The 18,463-nt window shown below is 39.7% G+C and overlaps 1 protein-coding gene and 1 long non-coding RNA gene across 2 annotated transcripts in view; one reads left to right on the top strand and one right to left on the bottom strand.

Moving 5' to 3' along the window:
• The window catches only part of LOC124881206 (cGMP-inhibited 3',5'-cyclic phosphodiesterase A-like), a 147,151-nt gene that overhangs the window by 44,973 nt on the left and 83,715 nt on the right, over positions 1 to 18,463 (top strand). The window contains exon 2 of the mRNA XM_047386733.1: positions 14,273 to 14,323. Coding sequence (XP_047242689.1) covers positions 14,273 to 14,323 — 51 coding nt within the window. The remainder of the gene's footprint in view (positions 1 to 14,272; positions 14,324 to 18,463) is intronic.
• Positions 14,586 to 15,144, bottom strand: LOC124881282. The gene is made up of 2 exons (XR_007041607.1): positions 14,730 to 15,144; positions 14,586 to 14,644 (listed from the first exon to the last, which is right to left on the bottom strand). It is a non-coding gene; the product is annotated as an uncharacterized LOC124881282 (long non-coding RNA).

Here is an 18,463-nt window from a genome sequence, read left to right as displayed (position 1 = left end):
GGGGGGAAACTTTTCAAGAAGGGTGGTGGCCATGGCGGCCATTTTGAAGTCGGCCATTTTGAATCCAACTTTTGTTTTTTCAATAGGAAGAGGGTCATGTGACACATCAAACCTATTAGGAATTTCACAAGAAAAACAATGGTGTGCTTGGTTTTAACATAACTTTATTCTTTCATGAGTTATTTACAAGTTTCTCTATGTTTACAGCCATTGACATGTCGCCGGGGTTAACAAAGATAGTGGGGCCGTTCTTCATCAACGGAAACCTCAAGGCCACTGGATATGCGAAATTGCTACATGATGATGTGTTTCCCTCTTTATGCACTGAAGCTGGCACGTTCCCTGAGTTTTTCCAGCAAGATGGTGCACCACCACATTATGGGTGTCAGGTCCGAGCACTGGATGAACAGTTTCCTGGAAAGTGGATTGGTTGTCATGGGCTAGTTGAATGGCCCACAAGGTCTCCCGATCTGACCACCTTAGACTTTTATCTTTGGGGTCATCTGAAGGCAATTGTCTATGCTGTGAAGATACGAGATGTGCAGCACCTGAGACTACGGATACTGGAAGCCTGTGCTAGCATTTCTCCTGCGGTGTTGCTATCAGTGTGTGAAGAGTGGGAGAAGAGGGTTGCATTGACAATCCAACACAATGGGCAGCACATTGAACACATTTTATAAGTGGTCAGAAACTTGTAAATAACTAATGAAAGAATAATGTTATGTTAAAACCAAGCACACCATTGTTTTTCTTGTGAAATTCCTAATAGGTTTGATGTGTCACATGACCTCTTCCTATTGAAAAAACAAAGGTTGGATTCAAAATGTCCAATTTCAAAATGGCCACCATGGCCACCACCCATCTTGAAACGTTTCCCCCCTCACATATACTAATGTGCCTCAAACAGGAAGTTAATATGACCAACCATTCCCATTTTATTAAGGTGTATCCATATAAATGGCCCACCCTGTAGATCTTAAGCCCAGGATTGGTTAGAAGCAGCTGACTTTCTTATTATTAATTCTGGCTTGTATGGGTATTTCTGTTTGTCTTTTCAACATCAAACCTGGAAATTTCAACTTCGGAAAAGAAATGGATCACATATTTACATTTTTTTGTATTAAGAATAAAAAAAAAAGTTTTTTGTTTTGCTACTTATTTACAAAGTCTGTCAGAATATTGACACAATTTTTTTTATCCTTTCTTAGGTGGTAGTTGCTGTTAAAGGTTTAGCATAATATAGTTCACCCACTAACAAATGTAATCATGAAGAGATATACAGGGTTATGCATTTCAACTTTCAGTGCACATAATGTCGTCCTAATTGGTATATATTTGGCGTGTAATGGGAGATAGAAAGGAAAAAGAGAATGTTGAAGCTCACAAAAGATACATTTTTGACCTCTGAGAACAGAAAATAAAAATTTTTGAAAAGTTAAAAGTTGCAGTTCCTGAAATAGCAACTTGAGGCTTGCTCCAAAAGGAAGTGAATTCCCCCTGGACCTTTTTGGTAAAATCCCCGAATTTACAGAATAAATAAACATGTTTACAATTTTAATAAAAGAGGCAAAAACATTTTGTCTCTGAACAAAATAGAATTGAATTTATAAATAACTTAACTGTTTAAACAACATTACCCCTTGGAATTCCTTTGTAATAAAATCTATGAATGCTTTCAGTTACATAACTACTGTTTTATAAGGGGTTCTCAGCCAGATCAAGCAATCGTTGCTTCAAATCAAAGAGAATGCAAATTAACAACACAAAATGTAAAACTCATTTGAGGTGGTGCCTGAAACGTTTTATGATACACAGGTCAAACAGGTAAACATATAGTTGGAACCAGATGCAGATGAAATCAGATATTTACATACAATGTATAAAAATACACATACCCTTTCCTGTCTAAGACTAAAGGATATTAAATCTTTACTACTTTAGGCAGGTTGGGATTATAGAACTATTTCTATTTGTTAAATGCCAGAAAAGTGAAAGATATATTTTTTTAAAGAATTATTACTTTCTTTAAAATCAGAAGTTCCTTCCATTCCTCCTGATACAACTGGTGTAACAGAGTGAAGTTTATAGGCCACCTTGTATGGTGGCATATCACTGCCAAACATCCGCGCGAGCAGAATTGCGATCTGTGTGCGAGCGAGCAGGGCTCTTCATGAGCGAGCTTGAATAGAAAAGCCCTGCTCGCTTACAGGATTTCGATCCATGTAAGTGAGGAGAAAAATCCTGCTCACTTGCAGGTCAGAGTTTATGTCATGTCCAAGTTGTAGCGATCCAGTTTCCTGCTTGTTTTTGTTTGTATTGCTAGCAACTGTAACAGCAGTATTACAACAATAACATTGACAACACTGTTCTACGTGGTATTTTGTGCATATAAACAGCGTCTCGTCTTATAAACACTAAAAAGTAGAATAAAAAATTCAGACTTCCAATTCCTAATGGAAAGCACCATTGTTCTTTCTCTTCTGATGGCCAGTCACAGAGGATAGGAACTTTAACCAATCATGTGTAGTGATATGATGCCAACTGGATCTGCCCATTCACTACCAAAAAGCAACATCTGCTCGCGCACAAGTGAGCAGCATTTTTCTCTTGGACGGATCAAATTCCTGCTCACTCGTGCGCTAGAAAAAAACCCTGCTCGCTCACACAGGCAGATTGAAATCCTGCTCTCGCAGATCTCTTTTTTGCTCGCAGATTTTTGGCAGTGATATGCCACCATAGCTTTGCACATTAACATTTCAGCTCTGCCCACAAATTTTCAGTGGGACTGAGATCAAGCTTTTCTGATGGCCATTCAAAAACACTGTTACCTAAGCCACTTAATTTGTGCACAAGCCTTATCCTACTGTCCTGAGGTGTTGTTCTAGTGTTTCCTCATGTTCTTTACTTCCAAAGCTATCTATTTTGTGAAGTGCAACAGTTCCACCTGCAGCAACATTCTGCCACTCCCATACAGTTGGGATGTAAAGACAATAAACCCCATTAGTCACACATTAGGAAATAAAAATGTCTGAATCAGACTGTAAACAGTTGATCAGATAGTAAATGAGCAAATGTAGATCTTCTGCGAGATCATGGGATTGTTTTCAGTGTGTGGCTTTGTTCATTAGCTCTATGCTTTTAAAAGCGTGAGAAACTGAGTATCTGTGGATGCTTTTAACTGTGCATTTGCAAATCTTTCAATACACACACACACAAGCGTGTTTCTCATTACCTGCACACAGCCCCCCTCCCCTGGTCTTGGCAGCCCACCTCAATAGTTCCCTTCCCTCCAGTGATGACGCAAATGGCTCCCAATTACTGACCCCCACAGTAAAACCTGTAAAACATTAGCCAGCATGATTAGGAACAGCTCACCATATTCCTCCCCACCAGGCAGGAGACAGTCAGGGGGAGGATTTATAACATCTTTTGATAGCCCCTGCAAAGTGGATGAATGCTACAAAGGAGAAGATGTATAGGTTTGTCTGGAAAAGTGGAAACAAGTTTTCTGAATGTCATACATTAACTCAGCTTTCAGTTTCACTATGTACTGTTCACATATCTGTTAAGCTTTCCTTTCCCTAAATACCTTAGTCTAGTCAATAATCTAAAGATGTTTTAAGGAGGATTATTTATTGAGCAGAGCACAAAAGATGGTGAATGAGTATCTAAATGCAGCATGGTCAGAAAAATATTTGTGCATTTACAAGTATCTTGAAAAAATAGTCACACGCTTTGAACTTTTAAACATTTTCTCACTTTACAACCACAATCGTTAATGTATTTTATTGCCATTTTGTGGGATCGAACATGTCCAAGCTACATGTTTTTTAAAAATGTTGTACAAATAGAAATCTGAAATGTCTGGCTTGCATTTGTATTCTGTACCCCTGAGAAATACTTGTCAAAATCACAATTAGCTGTAGTTCTTTAGTGGCTTGTCTGTACCAGTTTTTACACACCCATTCTTCCATCAAAATAGCTCAAACTCAGATTGTGTGGAGAGTGTCTGTGAACATCAATTCTTAAGTCATTCTTAAGTAATTGTAACTAATAAACATGCTTCAATTGAAAGCCTTAGGCTTGTAGCTTTGGCTGTATGTTTAGAGTAATCTTGCTGAAAGGCAAACTTCTTCACCAGTTTCAAGTGTTTTGCAGCCTATAACAGGTTTTCTCCATGGATTGCCCTGTATTTATCTCTATCCATCTTCTCATAACTCTGACTGGGTGTCCTGCCTCTGCAGAAGGATAGAATCCCCACAGCCTGATGCTACTACTACAATGTTTGACTGTGGAGTTGGCGTGTCTCGGTGAGGTTCAGTTTTGAGCCACACATTTTGTGTGATGGGCAAAAATGTCAGTTTGCTCTCATCTATCCAGAGCAGCTTCTGCAAGTAGGCCAAAAGGGTTTCATTTTGGCCCTGTCTGAACAGACTATCTTCATCCCCTACATGACTTGTTGGACTTCTGTGCCACGCACAGAATATCTATAACAAACACCATGTTCAAACATAAGGGTTTCTATCAGTTTACTTGTTACAGCTAAAAGATATAATCCCTTCATCTTTTGCTGGAACGTCCCCTGGGTCTTCTCTCAGAGGGACATGAAACAGCCCTCCAAGGAAGGCATTCAGGGGCCATCCGGAATATAAGCTCAAGCCACCTCAGCTGACTCCTCGTGATCTAAAGGAGCAGCGACTCAGATGGCCGAGCTTGTCATCCTATCTATAAGGAAGTGCCCACCACCCTATGGAGAAAGTTTATTGAAGCTACTTGGATTCGGGATCTCGTTCCTTCCTTCATGACCGTAAGTGAATGTACAAAAAAAGTACAGAAAAGTCAACAACCAGTAAATCTAGAGTCTCGCCTTTAGACTCAGCTCTCTCTTTGCCACAATCGACAGGCGCAGCATCAGCAGCCGCATCGTTCTGTATGTCGATATTCAGCTCCATTCTTCCCTCACTCGTGAACAAGAACCTAAGAGACTTAAACTTCTTCACTTGAGACAAGGACTCCCCTCCCCGTTGGAGAGGGCAAGCCACCTTTTCCTGCACGAGAACCATAGTCTTGGACTTGAAGGAGCTGATCCTCTTCCTTGCTTCTTTACAGCCAAGGCTGCAAACTGCCTCAGCACATCCTTTAGGTTCTGGCCAGAACGAGCCAGCAGAACCATATCATCTGCAAAAAGTATAGACGAATCCACTGGTCCCCAAACCAGACCCGCTCCAGCCTCTTGCTGCACCTAGAAATCCTGTCCAAAAAAAATTATGAACAGGACTGGTGACAAAGGGCAGCCCTGCCGGAGTCCAACGTGTACTTGGAACACTTCCAACTTAACGATGGCAATGGGAACCAGACTCCTGCTCTGCTTGTACGGAGACTGAATGGAAGCTAGTAAAAGGGCCCCAGATTCTGTACTCCTGGAGCACTCCTCACAGGGCACCATGAGGGACACAGTCAAATGTCATCTCCAGGTCCGCTTAACACAAACTCCCATGAACTCTCAAGCACCCTGTGGAGGGTATAGAGCTGATCCAGTGTTCCACGGCGGAGATGAAAACTGCACTGCTCCTTCTAAGGCCAAGGTCTGACCATCGGCCGAACTCTCGTCTCCAGCAACCTGGCATGGGTATTCCCAGGGAGGCTGAGGAGTGTTTAACCCCTGTTATTGGAACACACCCTCCAGCCCCCTTTCTTGTGATGGTGAAGCACCACCCCGGTTTGCTAGTCCAGGGGCACTATCCTCCATTGCCACGCAATATTTAAGAGGCGTGTAAGCCAAGACAGTCCCACAGCATCCAGAGACTTAAGGTTTTCATCGACCTCCATTGCCTTGCCACCATGAAGCATTCCCACTACCTCGGTGACTTCAGCCTGGGTGATAAACGAGTGCAACTGTGAGTCCCCAGCCACTGCTTCCTCCAGGGAAGATGCAACAGCGGCATTGAGGGACAGAATCTGGGAAAAGCTGTTCTGGAGGTGGGAGTTGAATATGTCCCTGAGGGCTCTGTCAAGCATTGCCAGCAGACCCTCACTAGATGCTTGGGTCTGCCAAGTCTGTCCAGCTTCCTCCCCTACCAGATTCAACTCACCACGAGGTGGTGATCAGTGGACAGCTCAGCCCTCTCTTCACATGTGTGTCCAAGACATACAGTCAGAGGTTAGAAGACATGACTACAATCAAGCATCGACCTCTGGCCTAGGGTGTCCTGGTGCCAAGTAAACTGATAGACACCCTTATGTTTGAACATTTTGTTTGTTAAGTCTCATAATGAAACACCAGTCGGGTTGGTGGCTATTCCTATTGGCTACACCTCCCAATCATGCTCTGCTAGATGTCACTGTCGCAACTCATGTCGGCATTTGAAGTCTCCCAGCAGAATGATGGAGACACCATAAGAGCTGAAGAAAGTCTAGGTTCAAATTTCATTATGTATTTGTGGCAAGGCTTTTAATTCAATTCAAATTTAAAAAAACTTTTTTAATCCCAAAGAGAAATTAAATGTTGTTGTAGCTCATATTATGCAGGTTTCTTGAAAGAGCCATTGTAGATGCTGATGGCTGTGGGCAGGAAGGATCTCCTGTAGAGGTCTGTCTTACAGCAGACTGAAGAAGCCTCCAACTGAAGACATTCTGTCGTTGTACAACAGTCTCATGAAGAGGATGCTCAGGGTTCTTCATAATGTTCTTCATTTTATGAAGAATCCTTCTTTGCACAGTGATCTCCAGAGGTTCCAGGGGAGTTTCCAGAACAGAGCCAGCCTTCTGTATTAGCTTGTTGAGATTTTTTAAGTTCCTGGCTTAGTAGATACTCACACACCACTAAGCGAAAGGTTGAGTCTCTTGTCTAAATCTAGAGGAAGTATTGACTTAGAGGAGCTGAATACATATGCGTGCCACACTTTTCTTATTTTCATTTGTAAACATTTAAAAACCATGTATCATTTTCCTTTCACTTCACAGCAATGTGCTATTCTGTGTTGCTCTATCGCAAGAAAATTAATTGAATGAATGTGACAAGTGTGTAAAAAGTTGAAAAAGTCTGGTGTGTATCAACACTTTTTCAAACCACTGCAATAGAAAGCATGCTTCCATGTAGGTTTAGATGTTTCCCTGCTTCAAGGATGATTGGTCCAGGATTGGAGAATAACTGAAACAAAGGACTCTAAATTTTTTATTCTTGTACAGAAAAATATGTATGTAAGAACATAATTTAAGAACATTCTCAAACCCTCTGATCAAAACAGCTGGCCAAAGATATGGATATGTTAAAAAATTCTTCCACATGAGTGCTGCAGCTCACAATTGTCTTGTTGACTGCACATATGCGTCGCTGCTACAAACCAACATTTGCTTGACTCCAAAAGGAGTTAGTTTACATTAATTGTTAAGTAAATAGTACATTAATTTTGGACCAAAGGTTATTTCTCTGACTTACGTATTTGGTATGCAGTCTGGTGTTCAACTGAGTGTTCATGTTTTATTACCACAGCACAAACATAAGCAAAAGTAATTGATAAATTAGTTGAAATAAATTATTATTATCAATTAAGCTATAAAGATTTACCACTGTATGGTTATTGTATTACATTTGTCAATCTTATTGATTGGATTTAATCAAACAGTTTAAAAAAATGTTTTCAGTCTGATATTCAATTCAATTCAGTTTATTTATATAGCGCCAATTCACAACACATGTCGTCTCAAGGCACTTCACAAAAGTCAGGTACATACATTCCAATTAATCATAACCATTGAACAGGGCAGTCAGATTCAGTTATTTATTCAAATTGGATAAAACGTTTTTTTGTCTAAGGAAACCCAGCAGATTGCATCAAGTCAGGGACTCGCAGCATTCACTTCTCCTGGATGAGCATGTAGAGACAGTGAACAGTCACTGGCGTTGACTCAGCAGCAATCCCTCATGCTGAGCATGCATGTAGCGACAGTGGGGAGGAAAAACTCCCTTTTAACAAAAAGAAACCTCCAGCAGAACCAGGCTCAGTGTCAGAATCAGAATCAGCTTTATTGCCAAGTTTGTACATACAAACAAGGAATTTGACTCCGGTACACTTGCTGTTTGGTTTTGTTTTTGCATTACAGAATATACATATTTACAATGTACAATATACACATATATAAATAAAAAGGTGCAATGGCAACATCTATATACAGTTCACACGAGTTGTATGCGTGTGAGCGGCCATCTGCCACGACCGACTGGGGGTTTGAGAGAACAGAGCAGAGACACAAAGAGAACAAAGAAGCACTGATCCAGGAGTCCTTTCTATGGGAAGGAAAAGTAAATGTTAATGGATGGAGCTCCTGTAGTCATTTCACCTAGAAAGAATGAGCAGATAAACTCTGAGCCAGTTTTCAAGGTTAGAGTCTGAAAGAGAGCACATAGAGTTAGCCACAGTAAAAGCTCAGTCAATTGCCATGTCTAGGAGAGAGAAAGGGTTAAACACTGAAAGACAGGCCCATGTGGGTCATTGGTAGAAGGTGAGCATTAAGTTGTTGCCAGCAGAAGCTTGGACGATGCCCCTCTCTAGAAAGGTGTTACAGGTAGACAAAGCGTCAGGCCAGTTGTAGCTTCTAGGAAGAGAAAAGAGGGAGAACATAAAGTTAAAAACGGAAATAACGGCAAATAATGCAGAATTAGAGAGTAGTGTGAGAATGTAGCGAAGCGGGTGAAAGTGGTCATTATGCCCTCCAGCAGCCTAAGCCTATAGCAGCATAACTACAGAGATTGCTCAGGATAACCTAAGCCACTCTAACTATAAGCTTAATCAAAAAGGAAAGTTTAAACCAACCTAGTGCTGTTCCCCTGATCCCTACAGCATATTCCAGCCTTTCTAAGAGAATATTGTGATCGACTGTAAATGCGTACTGAGATCTAACAGGACAAGTACAGACACAAGTCCATTATCTGAGGCCATGAGAATATCATTAGTGACTTTCAGCAGAGCTGTTTCAGTGCTATGATGAGCTCTGAAGCCTGACTGAAACTCTTCAAACAGGTCATTGCTGTGTAAATGCTCACATATTTGATTAGCAACTATTTTCTCAAGAATTTTGGAAAAGAATGGAAGATTGGATATAGGTCTGTAATTTTTCAAGTCATCTCGATCAAGCGAAGGTTTCTTAAGTAAAGGTTTAATTACAGCTACCTTAAAAGCCGGTGGTACATATCCATTTACTAAGGATATGTTAATCATACCTAAAATGGGGCTGGTAATCAGAGGGAACACTTCCTTAAATAATTTGGTTGGGATTGGGTCTAACATACAAGTTGAAGGTTTAGATTAAGCTAATATTACTGATAACTCAGGAAGCTCCACAGGATCAAAGCAGTCCAAACACAAATCAGGTTCTACAGTTATTTCCAATGTTGTCTCACTTGCTGAGGATGAAGTAATCATGTTCGGGAGTATTTCAAAGATTTTCTTTTTAATAGAATCAATTTATTTTGGAAGAATCCCATAAAGTCATGACTGCTGAGAGCTAAGGGAATAGATGGCTCAACAGAGCTATGACTCTGTGTAAGTTTAGCAACTGTACTAAAGAGAAACCTATAATTATTCTTGTTCTCTTCTATTTATGATGAGAAATAAGCTGTTCTAGCTTGGTGAAGTGTCTTTTTATACAACAGTAAGCTTTTTTTCCAGATTAAGTAGGAATCCTCTAGATGTGTAGAGCGCCATTTTCTCTCCAATTTTCTAACATTGTGCTTTAAAGTACGCAGTTTTGAATTAAACCAGGGAGCTATCCTCCTATGAATAATTACCTTCTTTTTCAAGGGAGCTGTATTGTCTAATGCATCACGCAATGATGAAGTAACACTATGAACAAGTCCATTTGTGAAGGGGCAGAAACAAAATTATTGCCCTCCATTGTGCTTTTCTGTGATAATGAGGAAATCAAAAGTGTAACAGATTCTTTAAAGGTTGTTACAGCATTGTCTGATAATGATCTACTATAATGAAATTTTCTTTCAGGTGTGGAGTACTCGGACTACTGTGGAGTACTGTGAAAATTTAAATAATTAGTAGGAGTTGACTCATTTATAGTAACATATTTTTATTAGATTTTCCTGATTTCGTCGTTTTAGATTATTTTTTAATCTATTCAATTTTGGCCGTGGGCGAGATACTGTCTTAATAGGGTCATGGGTGGGTAGCAGTACAGAAGCTGCAGAGAGGAGTGTTAAACTACGACCCTGCTTCCTGGTCTGAACCCTGGGTTGTCAGAGGTTTGGAGAACTAATAAATTCGGCCAGATTCCTAGAAAGAAGAACTGCTCCATCCAAAGTAGGGTGGATAACGTCAGACCAGGTTTTCCCCAAAATGCTCGCCAATTATCAATGAAGCCCACATTGTTTTCTGGACCCCACCTCGACAGCCAGCAGTTGAATGACAGCATGCGACTAAACATGTCGTCACCGGTCAGATCAGGGAGTGGAACAGAGAAAATTACGGAGTCCGACATTGTTTTGGCAAACTTACACACCAAAGCAACACTAACTTTGGTGACCTCCAATTGACGTAGCCGGGTGTTATTACCGTCAGCGTGAATTACAATCTTACTGTATTTACGCTTATCCTTAGCCAACAGTTTCAGGTAGGATTTGATGTTGTCCGTTCTGGTCCCTGGCAGACAATTGACTATGGTCGCTGGTATCTCTAGTGCCACGTTTCTAAATATGGAGTTGCCAATTACAGAGTTGGCTTCTCAGTGGGTGTGTCGCTGAGCGGGGAAAATCTGTTAGAAACGCAGACCTGTGGGCTGGGATCTAGGACTATGCTTTCTACATACCGTCACCCAGCTGGCCTGAGGCCCCGGCTGTGTGGGCCCCTGCTGGAGGATTGCTACGGGGAGCTACCCTCGGTGGCTCCGCGCTGGCTAAGGGGCCTTGGCTATCTGCTGATTTTTCAACAGCGCGGAGCCGGGCCTCCAATTCCGACACCCTTGCCTCCAAGGCTACAAAAATACTATATTTATTACACGTACCATTATTACTAAAGGAGGCAGAGGAGTAACTGAACATCTGACAGAGAGAGCTGGAGAGAGGAGGAGACTCCGAGAGAGAAACAGCAGAACGGGTAGCCATTGTGGTGCTAAAGCTAAAGCTAACGCTAAGCTAACGACCCTTTACCACTACTAGAAAAAACTGTGTAAAACACGGAGAGTCCCCAAACGTTAAATGCAGCAACAGAAAGTATGTGTTTTAACATGCTTATGTATTAGAACAAGCAAGAGATATTACAGTAGAGAGAAATCAGATCAAACGAGAGAGCCTTCACACACCAAACAATCCACCAAGTGCAACAGCGAAAACAGGAAGTGATGAATACGCCTTACCACACCTGTCCAGCAGGACAGAAATTCAGATATTTTCAGAGCAAATTGTAAACTAGGCAAACACATCACAGGACTTGATCTTCCACTAAATACCCTTTATTTTCTCACATTTATTCCCACGCAATATGGGATTTTTCAAAAAGCCAGCATACATGGCATAATAGAAACATGGTCACACCAGCTTAACACAGGGTGAATTAAAGGCCACTACTTTGATCAAGTCCTTTTAATTTTCCCACTAGTTGTTCTAGAGCTGTTGGTGAAACTGTTAGTCATTGTATGTTAGAAAAAGAAGACATCTCACAAATCACGTCTTAATATATAGCATCGGCTTTAAGCTTTTAAGAATTATTGTAATATTCTCCTCTATTAAATACAGCTTGAATTGCTTCTTTTTCTTATAAAGATTAAGTGGAATAATAATGCATAACCTTGCAATATGCTTTACCTACAGTGATGTGCACACAAACATTTCAGCTACTCTGGAAAACATCTCATAGTGACCTTTAGAGTCACTCTTTGCAGGGACGCTATGTACAGTGCTCACATTTTGTGCACAGCTTGGATGTTTTTTTTTTCTTTTTTTTGACACATCAAACGACACATGGAGACTTCAGTGTAGTCTTGGTTTTTCTTTCAGAGCACAGAGATGAAAGGTTGAGTTACATAAGACCATCAGAACACACAAATGCTGTTTATATGTGTATGCGATCAGGGTACCACACTGTTATTGCCATCTTCTAATGGAGCAGTGCTTTGCTGCAACTTTGAAAGCAGTATGCCTCATACTGTTAAGGCAAAACCAAAGCAATAAAAGGTTGGACAAACAGCAACTGGCAAATATTATCATCTACAGTTATATCATCATTATGCATAACTTGTTACAAGTTTTAAAATATTGCTGATAATCAGAGCATATTCCCCCTTTATAACTGTAGTGCCAAGGCAAGAAAAGTCAATCTTAAGAGGATGGAAATACTGGTTGAGAAAGCACTTATGTTTCTTTTTTTACTTCCATAATGCCACATTATGGAAAGACTTTTGCAGAGCCAATGTCTTTTATGACGGATGTGTACAACATTGTTTTCTCACTGTCAGGGTCACTAATTCTTGTGCTGCTTTTCCTATTGTTTATAAAACCTTGACCAAAGGACAAGGTATATAGTGTCTTCCTTATAAAGATTCAAACAGTGTAGATTTCCTGCTAAGATAAAAATGGGGTTGTTTATCAAACTTTAATGAATACTGTAATAAATAATTATAGACCACTTGATCTACAGAAAATGCCACTGCTATGCTGGTAATGAAATATGGCCTTTCCAGTCTACTCAGACCCTCTTCAAAAACCACTTCATTGTGTTTTATTGTTCCCAAATTATGCTAAAATCTATGCAGTGTTCTCAAATAAATATTGTTCAATAAAGAGAAAAAAAGCAACCAGAAAGCTTCCCTTATGTCTTTTGTGATGTCACCAGATGTATGGGCACATAGAAGCTTGTTTTTGAGTGGGCAGATTTTGTCTTCATAACAAAATATCCAGAGAAATACTGAAACTGCTGTGATGGCGTCCTGTCCAGAGTGTACTCTGCCTCTTGTCCAGTTACTGCTGGAGATAGGCACCATCCCACCCACAACCCTGCCAGAATAAGCAGCTACAGACAATTGATGGATGGATGGGTGGATGGGTGGATGGATGGATGGAGAAACTGACCATGAAATATTGTTCTATAGATGACAAACTACATCTAATGTGAGTTTGATTTATTTTAAAGAAGTCTACCTTATTTCTTTAATGAAATATTCAGAACAATGCTGCTGCAATTTTTTATACTTTTTTTCATAGCTTATTACAGTATTACTGCCAAACCCCATTATGAGTAACATGTGTGCTGACAGCTGACTTTAGCTAGTTAAATCCTGCTCACAAAGAACAGAATGTGAAGCTTTCAAAAATTCAAATTCGTACAGATAATTCTTAAAGGCTTTGGAGTGGATGGCTATGGGGAATATATCAAAACAGCAAATGAGTTTTGCTTTCATGAGAGATAACTGGAATATTTTCCAGTAATTTATCATATTTATTCAGCAAAAAAAAACCTATACATATCTAGTGTGAGAGTTCTAGCTTAATTACATTGGACAAATTTTGACCAGGGAGTGATGAAGATAACTTTGGCCAATGGATTTAACTGAAGTTAATTGACATTGTTATTAGGTATGAGGGTTTTTAGCTTTTGTCTTTGTTTAGCAAAGTGGCACTGTGGGGAACTCAAAATAACACTGTTGCCCAGACTGGCATAATTTTTCCACTTACAGCGTAACACAACTCAGTGACCTCCACTGACACAGTAAATTACACCTGAATTATCAAATTGGCTTTTATACTGAGCCTTTTTCTTTGCAGCTTTCAGCAGCAATTTGGCAACATGCTGGGCTCGCTTTTCGTTATGGTGGTCGGTCTGACAAAAATAAGCACGTGTTTAATGTTGACCTCTCAAGCAACATGTTCAGCAAAAAAAGAAACAATGGCAGAACCGCATTTATGCATGTGGAGAAACACAAGAGAGTGGAAAATGGGTTTACAAGGCCCGTGGGAGGACGCAGAGGCTGGTAATTAGAATAAATAAAAAATCCTCAACCTCCATATGCTCCTGAGGCAGTAAATAAGAGCAAAAGTAAATTAAACCTGACTGTGAAATTACATTAGAGCCGTGTGCATACTGAAAAGTACTAAAAAGTAAAAACAGACTTTTTCTTCTTTTAGAGCTTTTGCATCCATGTCCCCCCCACCCCCGTTCCTAAAAAGCACAGATTATTTACAGTTTTCTTTGTGCCTCTGATGCAAGAAGTTATCAGATACAGGATGTGAAGTGCTGTGCTTTGAACATGTTTCTGTCTTTGTTTCCCACAGATGCTTTCACGTTCAGAATGGGACCACAAGAGAGGCTCCCGAGGATCACAGGTTAGCATAATAATCTAATAGACATACAGTACCAGACACATGTATTGGAAGGCCTGCTAAAGATGTGTAAAAGCCATAAAATAAGTATAACAATAATTCTACATTTGAACATTTATTAAATCCAATCTTCATTTGAGTGGAAAACAATCTGAAGAAACACTTGCACTTATTGTTTCAAAAGATTTCACAAGGTTGAAGCATATATAGATCTCTGTCATTTTCGATACAGATTAGACTCACATACAGAGAATACTCAGAAGGAAAGGTTTTATGGTTTTTATTGTCAAAAACGTAGTCTAGGACGGGAACTGGAAACACCAACTGTAAGGGAATGAAGCAAAATGGATTGGTGAACAAACGAAATGATATGAAGCAACTGATTACTAAGATCTGAGAAATGGCTTACTAAATTGTTGGAGCAAAAACTGCCAGGGGTAGAGAGATTCAGAGTCTTAACTTGTGAAGGAGGATTGTTCAATTGTCTTCTCTGTGGTGAGCTTGGTGCCAGCCAAAAGGAGCTCAGGTGCCGATGTTCAAGATGGAGGAAGAAGCAGGGTGTGCTGATGCTTGGGTCCTGGAGTCGAGGGAAACGGGAAGCCGCCAGCTTGGTCCATGTCCGAAAGGTACAGACGGAAGTGAGAGAAATCCACAAGAAGGTAGTTCCTTAACTCAGTAGCTGATAACCCAGATGCACAGAGATACACTGGAACGAAGTCGGAACTCAGCAAGGTAAACAAAGCCTCAGGTAGAAACCTGCGTAGGAACACAATGCAAGATTACTTGAGTTAAAAAACAAAGCATAAAAATCAGTAGTGGCTGAGCTAGTTACCACTAAGGCAAACACTCTGGCATCGAAGTGCTGGCAACCTCCCTCTTAAATACTCCTCCAAGCAATCAGCAGATGGAAAACACCTGTCATCCAGCGCACCTGAGAACTCCAGCACCAACTGGAAACTGAATGGTTAGAAAAACAAGTACACAATACACATGCAACACACACACACACACACACAGACTCAGACAATCTCTTCCTTCTTTGATCAATCTATCTTGATCATACAATCCTTGTTTCTCTCTGATGTTTTCTTGTCCTCAGGTAACCCCATAGGTTTTCTGTAGGATTTAGGTTTGGTGACTGAGATGGCCATGGGAGAAGGTTGATTTTGTGTCTGATTAACCATTTCTAAGTTGATTTGGCTACATGTTTTGGATTATTATCCTGTTTAAAGACTATATGAAGTCATAAATTCAGTTTGTTTATTAAAAATCTCCTGGTATTTCCAAGAATTCATGATGCCATGCACTTTAGCAAGGTTCCTAGTCTTTGGATGAGAAAAAGGCCTGCAGCCGTATACACCCTCCACTATACTTAACTGTGGGCATAAGTAGCTTTTCTACAGATACAGGTACTGTTTTACCTTTTACAAAGTGATCTGTTCCAGTAAAGTCCTAATTCAGTTTAGCACACACCAGATTTACATTTGTCATGGTTGTACAAAAAGTGTATTTCTTTGTCTGGAATCTCTTCCATACCACCCTCTTGAGACTTAGTGACTTTAAGATACCTTTCTTTTGCCCAATTCTCTACCATTGTGCTTTGGAAAGTTTACCCCCTCTTTACCATCTTGCTTGATGTGTGTTGTGTCAAGATAAGTGTGAGTCCTGGTCTGGTCTTGTGGCCAGTGGCTAAATGAAAGACCTCTGAAATGAAAGACCACTGTGTCATGTTATATTTATACCTCAAGGCCACATAAAGTCACTGACGACTAATTAAACGTTCATAGAAACTCCAATCAACTTAAAGTAAGACTAAGTAATTTACAGGTCAAAAATACGTAAAAGCATTATTAGGGGTACCATTAACTTTGGCACCTATGATTTTGTTAATAAAGGAATTACTCTCAACATTGATTTTTTTTCCTCCACCGAGTAAATGAATCTATATTAAGGGTTGGATTGTTCAGACATTTTCAGTGTGAGATTATGCTACAACAAGATAAATTGTCTTTAAGGCTTTTACCACATTTTTACTCTCAATAAATGTGCCCAATGTTGTACATCTGATGTTTAACAGGAGATATCAAGGTCCATGAGCAAAGGTCTATTGGTCACATACACATGTACATTTAAATAATTCTACGGGAAAGGTTTACCATACCTGATTACCCACTCATTTTACATGTACATGAACACCATGTTGAGAGGTGTCACTCTCTCCAACAAAATCCTTGTTTTAGTGTTAGTTCAAAAGACAGAATGATTTGGCTCTAAGGTGCCGTAAGCGATTGAAGGCCAAGGGAATGGGAAAAGACTAAGAAGGGGCCAGGGGAATTGACTACAGACATCCAGCTACATCCTTCAGATAACCTTCCCTATCTTTTATGGGCATGGAAATTTGTGGATGTGTCTGTGCTTGGAAATTGATGTATTGAGCTGCTATGGAGGTTCAAGGCAGGCCTCCAGAGTAAGAATAAACAATGCCCTTGGCGCCGGCCTTACCACGTGCAGCATGAATATCTCTTGTACCGCATGTTCTCCTATCAGGGGGTCATCCTTCAGAAATAAATTGACAGCAAGCCTGTGCTGGCAGTGTACACTTTATTTTTAAAGCAATAAATGCTGCAAAGATGCACACCTAAAAACTAATCATACAAAATAAAAGTTTTAACTTACTTTAATAGTATTGGAAAAAGCCTTTTTTTGTAATAATGTATTCTTCTATAAAATAAAGGATCAAATTAGCTGGGAAGGGTGATGTGAAGCAGAGATACTTAGGGTGTTCATTTGTAAAAATTAGCAAAAACATTTAGATAGTCCAAATCCTGCTAGAAATCTGCTAAGAAGGTGTAAGTCTTAGCAGAAGTAATAGACCAAACTGCTGTGTCAGATGTTCAAAAGGCAAAGTTAAAATAAGCTGACATTGTAAATGCATACTACTGTTAAATTTACTTAAAATTAATAAAACCTAATAAATGTTTTAAAACATCATCACATTGATATGGGTAAAAAGTTTAAGGATCACAGATTCATAGATTTGTTTTGTCCTAGTGAAAAAACTTTCAAACAGCTGTGAGTTAAAAGTATCTTCCTTACTCGAATACCTTACATAAGGGTTTAAGGCAAATTGGTTAGGATTTCATTTCTTCTGAAGCATATAGTTCAAATTCCTTAAGAAACTGTTATTAAAAGTCCAACTATGTGAAAGAGGAGAAAGATTCATATATTTGGTCTATAAAATCTTGATGTAATGCTAAAGGTATTGCAGAAGGAATAGGTTTAAAAAAATAAAAATACAAATTCATAGTGTTTGATCAAAAACATAATAGGTCCTAAAATGTAATTATACGAAATACTAGACAATGTAATAAAAAGCTTTAGCACTTGATAATAGCCCAATGTCTTCTGACCAGTTTAAAATTTGAATGGTGTTTCGAGCTGAAATTAAGGGGAGATTTTAAAGGCTTCAACAGCACAATGTGTTTGAATGATTCTAAAGTTTTTCCTATTCGTTTCTATTGGAATTTATTGCTTAAAAAAACATATAAAAAAAAAAAAAACTTTTAAATAAATGTCATGGCTATCATGTTCTTAAGGAGCTGAATGTTTTGAAATATGCTTAAAATACCACTAAAATTGCAGAAATAGTATGGAAATGTGAGGAAAAAGCCTCACCAGCAGCAGGATCCCAAATCCGCCTTACTCCAGCATCTCACTACCTTCAGACATAAGAAATCTTTCAATACCATCCCATGCTTTATTCCCTGGGATCTGTGTCTTGGTGCTTTGTGTGAAGTTGGTAGATGACATTTCATGATGGATGCATAACCTAAGCTGCCATTTAGATTCAATGGTCACTTCATGCTGCACATTCCTCACTGGACACTTGTAGAGGTCCAGAGACTGACTAGATGTGTATGTTGGCATCTCTCTCCATCTTGTGGCAGTTTTCCCTCAACTCTTGGACCAAATTGCTGGTCAGAGGAGCACACTGTGCCTCTCTGCCCTAGCAACTCGTAGCATACTGAAATCACAGAAGGAGACTAGCACACTTGATTGATCTTCTCTGTGCTGTATTTGCCAACATGCACACATTAGTGGGCTCATTTTCCTAACCACATCTTTTTTCCACCTCTAAAGTGT

Source organism: Girardinichthys multiradiatus, chromosome 2 (genome assembly GCF_021462225.1).
Source record: "Girardinichthys multiradiatus isolate DD_20200921_A chromosome 2, DD_fGirMul_XY1, whole genome shotgun sequence".
NCBI lineage: Eukaryota > Metazoa > Chordata > Actinopteri > Cyprinodontiformes > Goodeidae > Girardinichthys > Girardinichthys multiradiatus.
The sequence above is the reverse complement of the archived record's forward strand: the minus strand, read 5'-3'. Positions and strand labels throughout refer to the sequence as shown.